The 19,117-nt window shown below is 31.7% G+C and overlaps 1 protein-coding gene and 1 long non-coding RNA gene across 2 annotated transcripts in view; one reads left to right on the plus strand and one right to left on the minus strand.

Moving 5' to 3' along the window:
* Positions 1–19,117, plus strand: part of LOC127711450 (uncharacterized) — a 344,411-nt gene that overhangs the window by 187,182 nt on the left and 138,112 nt on the right. The window lies entirely within an intron of this gene.
* LOC127711187 (DALR anticodon-binding domain-containing protein 3-like) lies at positions 911–19,052 on the minus strand. The gene is made up of 13 exons (XM_052217155.1): positions 18,851–19,052; positions 11,730–12,028; positions 9,139–9,602; positions 8,479–8,549; positions 6,927–7,037; positions 6,436–6,515; positions 6,033–6,091; positions 5,556–5,638; positions 4,569–4,698; positions 3,798–3,856; positions 3,444–3,557; positions 1,967–2,035; positions 911–1,137 (listed from the first exon to the last, which is right to left on the minus strand). Exons 1-13 carry the CDS (start codon positions 19,025–19,027, stop codon positions 1,018–1,020), a joined length of 1,836 nt encoding a protein of 611 aa, XP_052073115.1. The 5' UTR covers positions 19,028–19,052; the 3' UTR covers positions 911–1,017.

The raw sequence follows: 19,117 nt of genomic DNA on the forward strand, positions 1-19,117 counted from the left end.
AAAGTCAATGAACCATTATGAGGGGGTGGGGCTATATTATCTCCATGGAAACGATACTTGCAAATGCCAATAAATTTGCATACCAAATATTGACTTCACATTATCAGTTCATCTTAAACTGATCTAATCACAAACTAACACATGTAAACTAAGCAAATGTTTCAAGGTCAATAGACCATGACTGAGGGGGCAGGGCCAAATAATCTCCATGGAAATGATATGTGCCAATGCTTATACAACTGTATACCAAATATCATTGACCTACCACTTGTGGTTCACCATAAACTAGACCTAATCACAAACTAATACATTGTTGATGCCGCCACCACCGACACTGGAAACAGCATACCTATGTCTCGCTTTTTGACTCTGTCAAGGCGAGACAAAAGTACACAATACCTCTTGTGTTCCATTGCATTTTTCCAAGATAGTATGTTTTAGCATTTTTCAGATTTTTTAGTTTAAAAGATTTGCAGTTTTGATTTATATAATTTAGAGATTTAGTTTTACAAAAAAAGTTGAAATCTTCTGCAAGTATCAAAATAGTCCAATAACTTAGCAAGTTGAGGTTACTGCAGAAATTAAGAAACTACCATTATCATCCATAGGTCCTTGAAAATGAGCACAAGACAAATTGACATATGCCAAAATGGAAATTTCAGATCTTTTATACAATATGTGAATAGTCTAGCTCTTCTAGCCTCTGAAATATTAAGCTTTATCAAATAAACTAACACTGTTACCTCACTGCCAAATTAGCATACTAATATCTTGCCTATAGCAACATTTGTCACATTTCTTACAAAAAGCACCTACAACATCTCATCTACTGGTAAGGCAGAGAGTAGAACAGTTTATGTTTGTTTTTTTACATTGTCAAATTCAATGGTCAAGAATTCAAAAAAACCTGTAGCATAATTACTCTTTATATAACTAAATAGAATTCATCATCACAATTTCACGAAGAATGGCTGAAAACTACTCTATAGTGTGTATAATTACACCAAGCATATACAATCACAACTGATTAAGTGGGGTGATTCCTAACAAGCTGAGTGCATGACACATAATTTGATGAGTGACCTTCAACAGATACAGTCTTGCATACATTGTAGGCAACAGGTGTTCTCTGTTTTCCTGAAATAAAAAGATAAGATTTTTTTAATATGTGTCAGCAACAGTTACATCTCTGATGACTTAGAATTTGTTTCACTGATGATATGGTGGATGAGACAGTCACTAACTATGTGTACCCAACAAAGGAACAATTGAGACAATAAACACTAATTTTTCATAAATACCAAGCATATTCTTCATGATTTTGATAATATCATATCAATCATTTCTTTAATGTTAACAGATTTTCAGGGTTATTATCAGATAATGTTAAAATATATAACTATGATCAAATTTTAGTACAACTCTCTAATGGCTGTATTTTTGTTACAGTGTCTTGAGTACAGATTGGTTATTGGCAGTGTACTTTTAACATGCAATCTACTTCATTTTAACTTTGGTGGATAGTTGTCTCATTGGCAATCATACCACATCTCCTTATTTTTATAGAAGACTTGGGGACAAAATAAATCAAATAACAAATTCAGTTTTTTAGTGTCATTGTGTTGTTGTCTCAATGATCCAAATCCCACATCTCCTTCATATTGTAAACTTTATAAATCACAGACATGCAAGACATTATGATACAGTTAATATCTGTCAGGGACCATTCAGTGTTTGTACTTATCTAAAAATTGATGCATCAGGAGATTAGCCTATGATTAAATTTCTCTTAATTTCATACTGATTTTGTCTTATCTATATTACATTAATCTATTGTGTTTGTGTTCTACAATGAGTTTTTAAAAATTAAAATCTCCCTTCTTTTTTCAAGTTATTAAACAAGTCATCTTTGTGCATGTCTTTATTTCTTGACTAACATTCATACCTTTTTACTCTAGTGACTTACCCCTAGAACATGTGTTCTGCTGTAGTATGAACTGAGATGCCTGCTTAAACTGACCAGAAAATTACACACCTACGAAGAATAAGTAAATTTAAAAGAATTTTTTTTTAAATGTAGTTATCTCCATTTTATAAATAGTGATTGTTTTTGAGCTCCTTAAAACAACATCTTCTCACACTCACTATCATTGTTGACATACAAAGTTCTTTGTGGTATATTTCTACAAGTGAATTTAAAAAGGATATAAGATGAAGTTGGCCAGGTAGTATTTACATTCCGGAATTTAGGTTGCTCTTTTGTGTACCCTACTTAAGTCAATGTATCTGAACAGTGTGATTGGACGAAAAATACAGTATCTACTGAACATACTTTCCCAAACTCAGGGATGAATCAGGTGTAGAAAAATATGAAATAATTTTACCTACAGGTGAAAATGAATTTTTAAGAATTTTTTTTAATTTTGTATTCACTGTATAAAAGACCGAAAAGCACTAGTGGCCTTAGGTTTATAAAGATAGCAAAAAAAGTAATTGGTCATCATACATATTCAAATTAATTTCTGAATATTATAATGAAAGTACTTCAGTAAACTGTGTATGTAGAATTTTGGGCAGTGTTCGAAAGTGGTGAAAATTCTAAAAAGGCCATCATTATCTCTATGGGCCAGGAAATACTACCGTGCCACCTGAAAGAGTTACATCAGAAAAAAAGAAGCAGTTACTTGAAAAATTGACAGAAAATACTCAACTTGCTGAACCAGGTTGTCTGTAAGAGATAAGGTATTTTTTCCAATTGACACAATACCTCTTTTACGTATGAGTAAGAGTTGTTTTCAAATGAGAGAAAAAATTTTGTTTATTAATTATTGACAAACATGCACTATAATTCAGATCTTTTAAAGTATCCTAATTATGAAACAATGAAACAAGCACAGCATGGAGTTACAGATTTAAACTGGAGCTTTGTCAATTGAATAGAGTATAATCAACAATAAGACTGCCTTAAAATTCTTTTTACAAGGAAAGTCAAGATAATGCAGTAATAAGTCTTTATCAACAAGAGACAGATGGGCCTGTTCCATCCTTGTTGTTACTGAACAAGCTGTTTGGTCTCCAAAAGAAGTTAGAAATTTAAAATCCATATACGTTAAGTGTAATTGTGTAATATAGAAGCTAACTTTATGAACCAAAGTTTATTTATTTACTTTAAATTTTGTATTATCTTGTCTCAATCACTGGGGGCACTTTCAATTTTACTAACTTTCAATATTTCATGAGGTAACTCTTAAACTACAAGTTTTTTAAGGCTTTAAGTATTGTAACAAAAGTAGAAGGGTAATTGGTCAAAGCAAACTTTAATTATCATCTAAAATACATCTATTTAGATTGAACATATAACCAGATGGAAAGAAAAATCAAAAACTTTTTGTTTTCATTTTTTTTTGCCACGAACCATAAAAAGATTAAATGCCTATCATTACCTTATGACAGTGAATTTTAGAAATTATACTGTCTTCAGGTATGAACTGCTCTGTTGTTTCTGCTATCAGCTCTCCATAAATAAAGATGTAATTGTAAAGTAATTCCCATTCATCCTAAAATACATAACCATTTGATAAGTTGACAAACTTCAAAACTGAACCCCCCCACAAAAAAACAACAACATGAAAATGACTCTTAAATTCCAGCATAGTCAGGGGTAGGAGTTATCTCACCAACATTATCTTGATCATTTACAGGGTTGGTTAAGCAGCTCAAAACTAAAAATTCTTCAAAGTAATAAGGGAAACATTGTATTCAACATAACATAAACTAATAGTTATTTTAATACAAACCTCCTCTCTAAGTGTTGAAAAGTCTAGACTATTAATCTCTGGTAGTGGTGGATATATACCTGGAACATTACAAAACAAAATAATCAAATACTGATGGATACATTAAACAGCTGTAGTCTATTAATGATTTTATGTGCTTGTATTTCCTATAGAGCCATGGATAAAACAATTTTCAAGATGATGAACATTATTAGCAACATATATATACATTTTCATGAAATCTATAGAGAACTGTGAGTGTGATATGCTTAAAAGGCAACTTTTAATATAATTTATATCAGCAAGGGGATAACTCTATTTAAATTATCAATCAGTACTGGTTTTTGAACTAGGCCCAAATATTGTTATCAATCTCATACCAAGTCCACAAAAGTTGTAAATCTTTACTTAAGTGTGAGCTTTTACAAGGCTATTTTTTTATACATTTTGTATTTCCAAGGGCATAACTCTCAGAAGACAAAATTGACCAAAACTGGTTTTTGAACTGAAACAAAGTATTGTTGATATAAAACACTTTCAATATTTCAATTAAAATCCATCGGGAACTGTACAGATGAACGTACTTACAAGGTGGATGCATGCCCTGCACGTCCAAAGGGTTGGGCATGATAAAAATTTTCACTTAGGCTAGTCGTATTTCAACATTTGTGCACTTTTTTTATTAATGTTTAGATACTAAATCCCCACCAACAGAACAATTAACATGATTATATTATGTATGGAAAAAACAGTTGAGGAAGGTTTGATGAATATAAAAAAAGATGAACATACCTTTTGAAACATTTTCTTCAAAATGTTTAAATAATGTAGCCAATCTAGCACAGTTGTACATAACAAATGCCCCTGATCTGTTATCTATGCCTCCTCCAAATTCTTGGCCTTGTGATAAATCTAACTTCAACTGTGGAATATTTAATACATGTGAAACTAGACTCAGATTAAAGCATTGGTTCATAATTCTGCTTAAATTATCAAGTTATAATATTCTCATAATTCTGTAATCAGTTTTGTGAACCAGATTGAAAATCAAGAGGTCTCAAGGAGATCTACTGGTATTGCAAAAGAATAATCCTGGCTATACATGTCTTGGAAAGATAAAATTTTCCTTATCATTACCTTTATTTACCAATGACACAATGTTGCATCAATAAACAAAACACACAATCATGAAACGAAATTATGGAAGGATAACCTCATCACAATTTTATTAAAAACTGATCACTGACTTGATTTACATACTACATGTACTATTTGTTTAAGAGTTGTCAAATATCCAATATACAATTTCAATGTAAAATCTTGTGAAAGTATAAAACTTTTGGCAACTAATAAAAATTGTAGCTAAAAGTAATCAAATAAACCTCAATTTTAAGGTAGTCAAATTTTTAACAATCAAAATGACAAATTTGCATATAGACCTCACCAGAAATTCCAGAAATTCATTTCCTGAAGAATTAATTTTACTCTAAACTTATAATTTGAATCAGGTTATTTCCATTGTCGGGAAGTAGAACTGCTTCGAAACAATGAAGCTCAATGAGGAGTCAATGATTAGGGGTTTACAAACCATATTGGTTTAAAGATAATCTTTGGTTTATATAAATATGAAAATAATTAATGTTTTTTTGCAATTCAACAAACGTCATTAAACTCAATCATAAAGCTTAAAATGTTTGTAAATAAAAGAAACATTTAACTAATTTTAGTAACAGTGAAATCATGTAACACAGCTATGCTTATTTGAATATACATACATACCACATTTTTGTGACTAGACATAAGAAATTCAAATTTTAAACTGGCCATTGTCAATCTGAAAATAGTATTTTCCCATTTAGGTCCTATAAAATAAAAAACATTATAAACCAAATTTAGCATCATAAGTAAAAAATTTATATGTAATACACAATTGCAATAAAATAGTGTTATTTTACTAGTCATACCTTGAGATTGATCAATTCTTTTTTAAACAAATTACAAAGCCTAACAAATGTATTCTTTACCCCTTCAGTTTATAAGATATCAGGATGTAGTCATAAATCAGGATCTCCCTATGATAATACGATAAACCAACTTCATGTACAGTATTTCAAAAGAAAAAGGTTACCGATCATATTAGAATAAAACTGTGAAATATCAATCTCCAAAAAAATTGAACCATGTGCAGCAGTAAAATGTCAGGTGATTTTATTGATGCCATAACTCACTTTGGTAATACATGTTTTTAAAACATACCTTTGACTTTGTCTCCGTACTTCATAACAGAAGCATCTTTCATCTGTTCAAATCTTGTTCTAAAACGTATATTGAAATCATGCAATATAATTCTGTAATAAGTTTGGTTGTATCCTTTCTTATTAAGTTTTAAAGTTATTGTAACATATTTTCTTTAACTGTGTATTTTCACTAAAATGGTTTTGTAAACAGGATACCATGAATACATTACAATCCAGAGTTCAAAAGTATTGACTTTTCCCAGCTGGCTATCTAGTACATTTACACAAAATAATTTCTCCATTTAATTAATCAAATTTGAATTTTCCACTTGAAAGTATTGGTAAACATGTGTATGATTTCTTTTGTAACTGCTGGAAATAAATAAAACTATCAAATATACAACAAGGGATGTAAAACTCACTGTATAAATTCTTCTGCTGTCAAAGCTTTATAATGACTGCTCCCTTGCCTACTGGAAACTAAACCATAGTTAATATGAATCTGTAAGTAACAATATATCACTGTTGGTTACTAGTATATACAAAAAGCTTTTTGTTTAAAAAATTTTTTTTTTTCTCATTTATGAATTTGGTGGTGACAATTAATCTATGATGGGCATTACTAAAATCATTCATGACCTCTCTGGACTTGGGGCAGTTTTGAGATTGACATATGGGATGAACTAACTGCAAACTTGTCTATCAATGAAACTCTTGTGCTGGTCCTGAAGATTAATACAATAAACAGAAATTTTTAATTCTAACAAATACATAGCATATTCATCAAATGCAAAAGCATTGATATACAATAATTCATAAAGTGTAAAATATAGCCCTCATGGGATGATCCTAATGCGAGGGTAAAATAACATAATGAATAATGCAAGAAAATTCTCTCTCACAATCTTAATACCTGGCTAATATTTTGTTCTCCAAATAATGCTCTCCATAACAGATCAACTTTCTGCTGGTGGTAAAATCTTCTCTCTGAATTTAAATGCACTACAATAACACTACCATTGGTCTATAAAATAAAATGCATTAACAATATTGCAATATACTGTGGATTCATTTATTTTCGTGGGTTGATGAAAACTTGTATTTTCGTGGATATTTAATTTAATGGTTTTGTCAAAGTTTGCATACAATCTTATGGGAAATTTGTAATTCGTTGAACCTTTAAATACGTGATTCACCTGTACCCTTGAAATCCACTAAAATTAGTATCCAACCAAAAATGATGAACCTACAATAGTTTGGAAATTAAAAAAAACTTATAAATAGGAGTTTAAATTTTATAAAAACAAATTACATTAACTTTTTCATGTGTCTTTTTCCCTTTATCTCCCATTTCATCCAGTTATAATTGTAGTACTCATTAATAAAGAAGATCACAATCTTGTAGTACTGACATTTCTGTTAAAATTGCGGCCGTAAGAATGGGCTGGCTATAAAATTTGAAAAGTGACCTTTAAATGGAAAGAAGAATTCTGTACAAGAGTTTTGCTTTCTGTGCAAGTAATTTGTAAGATAACCAACGAAGCAAATGACACATATTGCATGTTCCCAAGTCTAGGATAAAACTATTTGATCGACACTTCAGATGATTGAGTCTTTATTAATTCAAACTGATTTTTAAAAAGTTTAATTGACTGGCTGATCCATAACCATGACAACACAGCTTGCTTGAGACATTATTTTAAGAATAGTAACAAATCATGTTTTTTATGTATAGTACCAACATTTATATAATTGAGAAGTACTACATGTTTTTTTTATTAGCTGTTATTTTCTTCGAACTAGCTGTCAGCAACTGTGAGTACGCTAAGTGTCTTTTTTGTTGTGGGAATGTATAACTACCCTGCCACATCTGGTCTGTGTTTTTGTTATACATGTATGTTTTCTGCTTTGAATCAATCTGATGAGTTAAGCCTTTTTCAACTGATTTTTATAGCTTGTTCTTATGTTGTACTTTTACACCACTGTCCTAGGTTAGGGGAGGGTTTGGCATTTTCAGACACATTGAATTATCTACTAACCCGTAAATGCTTTTACTAAACACTAAACACTTAAAATCATATAAGCAAATACATGGAATTTAAACAGATAGCACAACTACTATGTGCCATGTAAAATATATATCCACCCATTTTGCCACTTACTACAAATCACAGGGGCAGCCACAAATTGAATTTAAAAATGCAGACATGGATGTTATATGAATATAAAAACTTCTCATCAAAATCAAACTAAAACTAAAGTGGCATGCATATACATGTATGATAATAAATCACACATGATAGCTCACTTGATAGATCAGTCTTGATCTAAAATAGCACTAAATTAAGATATACAGTTGCAGAGGTAAATCAATGTACCCTTGTCTCAACAGCTGGGTATAGCTTTGGTAATTGGTGTAAAAGAAATCTTGATAAATTGATAATTTATGTTGTGCAGCATTATACCTGTGTTGTATTTTCCTGAAGATGAATAACTTCACTCATTATATCTGTACAAGTGTCATCTTTACCAGAAACTGAAATAAATAATGACAGATGAATAAATCTAACAGCATATCAGTCACAGGTTACATTTGTTATAGATTATTATATGGCATTTATCTATATATAAGCCTTAGACTTCCTTGCCAACCCTAAGCAGACATCGATACCTGCTCCTCCTGGGACAAAGGTTGATACAAGGTACACAATAGATGATTACATATAATATAACTATCTGCAAACAATCCAAGATTTTTATGCCTCAGTTCTTATGATTATTGTTGTTTTTTTTAGTGTTGTTGTGTTGCTGTCCCATTGACATATATGGTATACCTCAAATCTACTTTTATTCAGATGATCAATTAACTTTTACTACTTGTAGATTCACTTGAAGCTTAAAATTTTCTCTGTTTGTCTTTGCTGGATTTTGTCAGTACCATATCTGCTTGGACCCAATTTCATTAAATTTCTGTTATTTCTAATACACACAATATGAGAAAAATCCTGGTATTTCATTGTTCACATCTAAATTAAAAGTGTATTTACAAAAGATTAAACATTAACTAAACTCAAAGATGGAAAAAATATCTTTATTATATTCCGATATTAAATCTAAAATTATACCTGACGGAGTCATAACCTTTAAACTTTTCTCATATCTTCCTTTCCCTATTCCTAGGTTTAACTCCTTTATACATAAATCAAAATCAACAGAAATGTCATCATTCTCTGGACCATCAGATAAAACTCTCTTTTCTTCATTCCATCCTAAGCATCTACAAATGGAAGTATAACTGGATCTTGTTTCACTTTGATCAGACAATGAGTCACATGGCACAATTTCACTATCAATTTGACCAGTCAGAGACTTACTTTCACTTTTGGTTTCTGGTGATTTACTGTTTTTAACTATTTCTTTATGTATCAGATAACGATTATTTTGAAAATGGTATTTTTTTAAGACATCTGAAAATCTTCTTTCTGTAGATGGTTTGTCTGTAAACACTTTTTCTGTTTCTAGTCCAACATTCTCAAATATCATTTTTCTGTCTCCAGACACTAACTGAGGTATGAATGATACTTGATATCTGAAAAATAAAAGTAATTAAAAACTAAATATTAATCAATGACCAAATCAATTTGATAACTATAAGATAAGAAATGAGTGCATACATGTACAACTTTTGTTTTCAAAGGTCAAAAAGTATAAATCAAACCAGTATGGTTCAAAAGATTAACAGTTACAATGTTAATTACCAGTATGGTTCAAAAGATTAACAGTTACAATGTTGATTACCAGTATGGTTCAAAAGATTAACAGTTACAATGTTAATTAACAGATAAATAAAAGCCCAAGGTTCCTAGGAGCCTGAATAGCTCATCTGAGTGCATTCAATTGAAATCAAGGCAAATAAATAGATGTACCAGTTAGTTTTTCTACAGTGTCAAAATCACATTACGGATTTACCTAGAAATCTGAATGTAAAAAATTTATTTACAAAATCATCCAAACCCCCACTTCCCCAAAATAAAAAAGCACTCCTCTAGGCTGCCAACACAATAATTACAAGCGAAGAAATGATTTGAAAATATTATTTAAAAAAAAATATAAGGAGATGAGGTATGATTGCCAATGAGACAACTATCCACCAAAGTTCAAATAAAGTGGATGCAAGCTTGCAATTATAGACAACCGTACGGCCTTCAACAATGAGAACAACCCATACCGTACAGTCGGCTATATAACGCCCGACATGAAAAATATGACACAATTCAATTGAGAAAACTAACGGCCTAATTTATAACAAAACAATTCACGAAAAACAAATATGACAGACATGAATCAATAACAACCACTGAACTACAGGTTTTTGATTTGTTTATCATTTTTTCTGTATACAGTATCTTTCTATCCATTATTGTTCTCAAGATAATATCAAAACCAGTACAATTTAAGAAAAAAACAACACAATTGCACAATAAAGTCAATAATTCCTATAAGGATTCAATTGATGATTTCAGTCATAATGTTTTTTGTGGATCTTGTTTTCACTATTGCTGATCATTCTTCCTCCATGCATTTACAGTAAACATATATATTTGTCTATCTTTGATTGTTTTCAAGATAAAAACCTAAAATTTTAACTCTTGTCCTATTAGTAGTGCTTATGGGTGTAACCATTTCAGCATTGTTGTAGCATAAGTTACATATCAATAATTCAAGGGCAATAACTCCTGTAAGTTGTCATTTGACGGTTCTAGTCATTTTTCATTTTATGTTTATTGAACACGGATATTGCAGATCTTTATTGTTATTTAAGTGTCTGTTTATCTATTATACATTTAAATTTGGGTAAAAGTTCATCAGTTAAAGGTAACAACTCCTATAGAGAGTTAATAGGTGGTTTGAGTGAAATTGGCATTTTTGTAATCTATCTTGTATAAAATATCTGTATTTCTTTTATAGATTTTCAAGATAATAGTCAAAAATGCAAAACATGGGTAAAATAGTCTTTTTAGGTGGTTTTGGTCAATTGAAAATAATTTCTGTATCAGAAAATCTGTCAAATTATTAAAACTATTTCAACTTGAATACTAATCAATAAGTTCAAGCATCATACATGTATGTAACCATTAAAATCTATTCTAAATCAGCAAAAGTCGTTTTCCTACATGTATGGTAAGTAAATCACTTTATAACACCAAATTTTTAATTTATAAATGCTACATGTACTCTACTTGTTTGGACTTCATCTCTTTGCTTAAACTGAAAATGCAATTGTTTAAAATTGATAGTAAAAACTCATTTGCCAGGAAAGTCTTTTATATTAATTTCACAACTCCTGTAATAACCTGTGATATTTAATATTATTTGGTTTTGCTCCATACCTGGGTTATAAATGAATAAAAGTTTTGTAAAATATTGACATCATTTGACATCTGAAGTATTCCTTGTTATTTATAACTAATATTGCTGATATTTGCCTACTGACAACAAATTATAAAATATGGTAAATTATAGATCAAACTTAAAATATATATGTGTCCCAAAGAAGAGTTAACTTCAAAGATGTTAACAAAGAATGGTTGTGAAATGTGAAGTTATGTGTGAAGAAAACAACACTTTAAAATATCATTATGTGATTAGAAAAAACACCAGGATAAAAATTACAAGTCAATTAATATGTTCACTCTATTAATAATAAACATCTTACCCACTGCAAAACAGTAAGTGACTAACATGTTGTAACAGTATTGCACATCTTAAATCATCTATTGTCTGTTTTTCATTAACTTGTAACCCAACATTTAATAAAACTTGTCTTTTATCATCACTTTCAGATCTTCTTGACAAGAAATCACTATTCAATACTGCTGATAAAACATTTCTGTACAGTGTCTCTCGGTGATAATGGAATGCCAGAAAGCAATAGGTAGGGGAGGTCACTTTCGATACCTTCCATTTTTGTTCAGATAGTATCTGAAGAAGTTCATCTTTTATTGCCTGTTTTTCCTGAAAAAATAATGAAAATTATGGCATCAATACAAAGGTAAAGGGCATTCCACAAAAAAGTCTATTCAAATACACATAAAATTCATTCATATATCAAATAGCTGATTTAGCTATCAGATGAGAAGCACATGGTTATTAACCTACAATTACTGTGGATTCATTATGTATTCGTTGGATACCAATTTATGTGGATTTCGTGGATAATGGTAAACCACAATTAAATGTTCAACGAAGTACAAATTTACTATAGGTTTGTATGCTGATTTTGCCAAAACCACAAAATCAAATATCTATGAAACTACAACTTTTCTTTATTCCACAAAAATTAATATTGGTATCCATTAAAAAATAAATGAATCCATACTTTGCCCTTTTTTGCAGTATATTTTTAGTAGAAGAAATATTACATGTTATATTTGTGCAAAAAGAACCCTTGAATCAACAACAGTTATTTTTCATGTTTTTGGGTTTATGAAATTTTGCATTATCAAATAAACCTAAAAAATTGCCTGAGAGTTTTTAAAGCTCACCTACTAGTCCATTAAGAACAGAAATGTACGTTATCTCTGTATTAATGACAGTGGTTCAGTGATTCCCTAAATTATCAACCCACAAATAATTTTTCCCACAAAATCCGCCTCTGAATGAATAAACAAGAGTGCACACGCTGAAATGTCTCACCTGCTTTACTTATCATGATTGAAGTTATGTTGACAGTCTCCTATATATGAAGGTTTTACTACAAAAAATGAAAACAACACTTTCATGCGTCCGAAGTGCTTTTCTGGATTTACCTTCTTCTAACAGGAACGCTGAATGCCGAATATTTGAAAGCCATGGATGTTTAAGAACTGAAGCAATTGTAGGTCTATATACAAGTATCATATACATTTTTTTTTGTACACTTAACATTATATCAATAATGCATAAACATGAGTTCAAGGTCAGATGAACCATGCAAGACATACATGTACACCTTATAATCAATCCATACACCAAATTTAATGGCCCTATTATTTACATGTTTAATATCTGTGAAACCACAAAAATTAATAAAATTTACAAGTTAATGCCATCCAGAACTAATAGGTAGATTTTCATCCAGATTGTTGAAAAATTAAGGGCGGGTTGGAGGATTTTATTTTTAATTTCCTCAGAAATCCTTTTGTAGTGTGTTCTTCATATGCAAGGGTAATAATAGCATATATCATGTATATACAAATGTATAAGGAATTCTACATAATTTTTCAAATTCTTAAATAGACATTCTGATTTGCAACCACTGTTCTACATGAAACCTATTTTCAGTAAATAGAAAAAACATGGAGAATTGCTCTCTTTTAGACTACCTACATCAAATTTATTTTGCTTTCTAAGCTATGATTTATAGTGCCCATAAAATGAAGCATATGCATTGGTATGCAACACAAATATTATGAGTACAGAGTGAAATGAAAACTCAATCTGTGTTGAAAATACTAGGATTGATGCTTTAAAGATTCTTATGCAAGGTGCAAATATAATTACAATGTAAAACATGAACTTAACTAAAAAAAATAAGTTGTTTAATGACTCTATTGAGTGGCTGAGGACAGATGGTGTTTGCTATATGTCAACAAAAAAAGACAGCCTTGGGGTAAATCTAAGGCTTTCATGTCGATCCAGCCCCCAAGTCGATCCTGCCCAAGAAGATTTGGCCCGCATTTAAAGACGATCTGGCCCCAATTTAAAAAATATTTAACAAAGAATAAAAATGATATATTTCTAACATGTAGTTCATAAATATTAATGAATTGTATGAACAATAACAAATATTGGGTATGTAAAATTATGATGAAATAATTGGGGAATGTGTCCATGGGACACATATGATGCCCCCGCTTGCATATGTTATAAAGGGACATAACTCAAGAATGGGAAAAGTGACAATACCAAAATTCATACTTGATCTGAGTTTTGTGGTAATAAGCATTTTGTATAAGTTTCATAACATTTGGTTGAGGCAAACTTAAGTAAGATAACGGAAATGAAAAAATTCAACAATTTTTCCATTTGTAAAGGGGCATAACTCTAGAACAGTAAAAGTGACGCCACCCAAATTCAAACTTGATCTGTGTTTTGTGGTAATAAGCATTGTGTATAATATTCATAACATTTGTTTGAGGCAAACTTAAGTAAGAGAACGGAAACAAAAAATTCAGCAATTTTTCCATTTGTAAAGGGGTATAACTCTAGAAAGGTGAAAGTGAAGCCACCCAAATTCAAACTTGATCTGTGATTTGTGGTAATAAGCATTGTGTATAACTTTCAAAATATTTGGTTGAGGCAAACTAAAGTTAGAGAATGGAAACCAATTTCGGGTAAAACTTAGTGCCCCCTCTGCTACAGTGGGGGCATAAAAACATATATTACAGAAGTAAGTGCAATCATTAGTCGACATTAATCTGCAATTTTTCTTATGACTTTGATTTGAATAATCTTTTCAACTGGTGTAATAACAATTGGTTAATAAATACAAGCTGATCCCCAAGCTAATGCACAAAAACTTTTTCTTTAAAAGTCAAAACCAAATTACACGGTTTTCTTATAATTAACATTTGTGACATACCTTGACACCGCCTATTACTCGTAACCCAAATATATTATGCCCTTCCAGTAATCAATCTCTTTTCTTGGAAGATAGTGCTGTCTTAATAGACATGATAAAGCAACAGAATATCGACTTGTGGTATTTTGGTTAAATTACTTGAGAATGTGAAAACTGAAATTTGCAACGGGCAGATTTGAATGAAACTAAATTATTAGCATGTTTCCAGTAACGGAAATGAACAAAATCATATATAAAATCATAAACGTTTAATCAAAGCTCTGTAAGCGCTATAGGCAGTTAACCAAAAACCAAGGCAAACGTAATTATGAAAACTGGCAGTGTTGCTTCATTTTTTTAAAAAGATTTTAAAGAACAAACATTAAACATTCGTATATTGTACATGTATGTTTATTTAATGAACTGATTATTAAGGCAAATTAATTAATATTTTATCAAGGTTTTCAAAAGCAATGCATATATCAATGTATATTTTTAATGATGAGTTTGCAGTGGTACAAGTTCGCAATGATTGCAGTTGTTCTAGTTGGTAGTTAACGTTGGTACCAGTTGACTTTTAGTGGTACAAGGTGATGTAGTACGAGTTTGTAATAGTATGAATGGACTTGCTTCCCTGGCGTTTGGGTTCTACAGTACAAAAGTTATGAGACACAAATCAGCCAAGGGTTTACTACTAAAGGGATCAAAGGTGAGGTCTGATTGACCTGTCCATAGTAAATGTAAATGATCCTTACCTTCACCAAGTCCATGATGTCACTCCATCCCAAGTTTGGAGTAAAATGACAGGTGATTATAAAACAGTTGGTCAAACATTCTTGGGCTTTACACTGCTTTGTAAGTTTTATATGTTTTCTTTAAAATGAGCCATAAATGAAAATTTTTATAGATATAGGAAGATGTGGTATGAGTGCCAATGAGACAACTTTCCATCCATCCATAGGCCCAGAAATAATTCAAAAAATAAGTAAAGTAAAATTCAATTAACCTAGACTTATTTTGGCATCAATTAAATTTTATAATAAACAAGAAATAATTGTAACAGGATGCTGTTACGAAGTCTTCCAAACAGAGCTCCCATAATTCGTCATTCCCATGGTCGCCTGACATTGGGCAAAGTCCAGTACAAATTGGTTAGGTCTAGTAAAGTGATGTGCATATGTGATCCCTAGGGGATTGACCCTGCATGTCATTCAAATCTTCTTGAAATGACAAACAGGAATAAATATGGTTTAGGGTTGGGTATCTCAATGTTTACAAGTTCTCAAAAAGGGGGGGGGGGAGTGATCCCCAGGGCACTTACCCTTTATTTCATTTGATTTAGTTTATTGTCCCGTACAAGAATACATATGGTTTCGGGGTTGGGATCTCAACCGTTTATAAGTTTTAAAAAATAAGGGGGGTGGGGGTGACCCCCGTGGACTCCCCCTATATTTCATTTGATTTGTTTTATTGTCCCATAAATGAATATATATGGTTTAGGGGTGGGGATCTCAACCGTTTACAAGTTTTCAAAAATAAGGGGGATGGGGGTGACCCCAGGGACTCCCCTATATTTCATTTGATTTGTTATCTTGTCCCAAACAAGAATATATATGGTTTCGGGGTGGGGATCTCAACCGTTTACAAGTTTTCAAAAATAAGGGGGGTGGGGGTGACCCCCGTGGACTCCCCCTATATTTCATTTGATTTGTTTTATTGTCCCATATATGAATATATATGATTTACGGGTGGGGATCTCGACCGTTTACAAGTTTTCAAAAATAAGGGGGATAGGGATTTCGACCGTTTACAAGTTTTCAAAAAGAAGGGGGTGGGGGTGACCCCTGTGGACTCCCCTATCTTTCATTTGATTTGTTTTACTGTTCCATACAAGAATATATATGCAGTAGGGGTGGGGATTTTGACCGTTTACAAGTTTCACAAACAGAAGGGGATGGGGTGACGCTGGGGATTCCCCCAAATTTTCATTTGATTTGTTTTATTGTCCCATACAAGTATGTATATGGTTTAGGGGTGGGGATCGCGACCGTTTACAAGATAAAAGCACATTTTCAAATTCAAGGGGTGGGATGACCCCCCAGGGACTCACCCTATATTTTATTTGATTTGTTCTATTGTCCTGTTATTATTACTGAACACCGTGTGTGTCGATCACTTACTGTTTTCAAGTAATAGTCATTTGAAAATTGAAAAAAAAAAAAAATCCCATAGGGTTCTATAGTAAACCCCTCCCTTCTTTAGGACCCTCAGAATACCCCTAAGTAGACCCCCAAGGCACAAAAACCAAAGATTGATGGCTCCGCTAGACATGTTAGTCTAACATTTAATGAAACCCTAAGTAAATCTGACAAGCGGTCCGAGTTGTCTTCTTAGATAGTCCAAGTGGACTCGGTCCGACTTGTCTCGGGGACGAGTTGTCCACATTTCTTAAAACATCCCATCTTTGTCATTCATAAAACAACAACAACTTAATTTGGCAAGTTCAGTGATGAATGGAATAATTTAATAAAAGAAAGGAATTTAAATGTGCATACATTTAATTGAAATTAATTGATTAATCACAATCTTCTTAAACGAAAAGATCTTCTTAAACGAAAAGAAGATCATGATAAACAAAACTTACTTTATAACATCAGAATACTTACTAGCTTACGTTTCGTGTAAGTTATTAGTTAAAATTACAGCCAACTTATACTATGTATAACTTTATGTCCTTTATCATAGAGATTTGGTGTACATGAACAATATTCCTGTGCTGTTTGCCATTTGGGAAATGTAAACGACTTGTAATTAGAAATGATGGCGATGAAATATTTCATACAATTGTTCTTTGACATCTTAGCCAAAAGCACATGGGATAATAAACTACGTACGGATTTCTATTAAGCACTACTTCCTATGTGCAACTTCAAAAATTTTGGGTGGTTCAACGATCATATAAGGTTTTACTGGTCATATTTTTTGTATTCCAGAATTGAAAGTATGAAAAAAGTGCCCAATTAGTTATTAATAACATATTAGCCAGCTAGATAATAACAATAGCACTTTTTACACCATTCAGTGGGAAGAACACAAATCTAGGGTGGTAGCATATGACAGCTTAACTGCCTAAAAATCAAGGCAGGACCATTTTAAAGGGGCAGGGATGGAAATGTATCAATTAATTTTAATTGGCCTTACCATGACAATTAGTTTAGGGTCATAGGAACCCTGCCAGACAGAAGTGTACACCTTACAATCATTCCATTCACCAAATATAGATCTACTGCTCATTGTATCTGATAAACTGAAAAAAACACAAATACTTGAAATTGACCAATGAACCATGAAAATGAGGTCAACGTCATTTGAGCCCTGTGAGACAGATATATACTTTCAAAAATGCAATCATTCCATACACTAAATATAGATGACCTATTGCTCATAATTACATTTGTAATATCAGATAAACTGACAAAACCTCAAAAACTTAATATTGACCAATGAACCATGAAAATGAGGTCAAGGCCATATATGCAACCTGCATGACAGACATGTACACCTTACATTCATTCAATAGACCGAATAAAATGGCCCTATTGCTTATAGTATCTGAGAAATAAATCTTAACAACAAATACTAAACTAAACTTGTCCAATGAAAAATGAAAAAGAGGTCAAGGTCATATGAAACCTGTGAGTCCAACATGTTTAATTTGCCTTACAATCATTCATACACCGAATATAATAGTTGACCTACATTATTGCTTATAGTATCCAAGATACTTAGTGAGAAATTCATGACCAAAGTTTGTGCCCAACAGTCGCTGAACTATGAAAATGAGGTCAAGGACAATTAAACACAATGTATTACAGATTGAAACTTTGTAACATAAGGTATCTGCGTACAAGGTTTGAAGCATTCAGATCTTTTACCCACTAAAATATCAAGCTTTATAAAAATACAAAATACGGCATTGTTGCCACCGGAAATTTATATATTTCCTATATCTCGCATTATTTTCATTGCAGGAAGACAAAAATCAGTGTTGGTTTGTACAGATTGTTTTCTTCAAAACCGAACAAATTAAGAAGTAAACCAGCCACGGTCTGTAGGACATTTAGAGTTATGTTTAAAGACGGTCCGAGTTGTATTCATAGACAGTCCTAGTTATTTTACGGGTTGTCTTCGGTCGAGTTACCAGAAGAAGAGTTGTCTATTTTCCAGAACCGTACCTCTACTGAAACAGCTTTTACAAGACCTATTGGCATGGAAATGTCACCATCTCTCAGATCCCTGTTTCTTTTACAAAGTACAAGCCGTTGTACACACATATTATGTCTTTTCATACATGATTCAACTAATTTTTCAATAGTTTTGATACTTTGTTGAGTCCACGTGAAACAATCCATGTTTGTTTACATCGAGTCAGTATCATTCGTGCGTTTTGAATATTTAGGCCGTACTAGATTTGTCTACCGCGGGTAATCCAATCACACTAT

The sequence above is a fragment of the Mytilus californianus genome, unplaced genomic scaffold, assembly GCF_021869535.1.
Source record: "Mytilus californianus isolate M0D057914Y unplaced genomic scaffold, xbMytCali1.0.p SCAF_1, whole genome shotgun sequence".
NCBI lineage: Eukaryota > Metazoa > Mollusca > Bivalvia > Mytilida > Mytilidae > Mytilus > Mytilus californianus.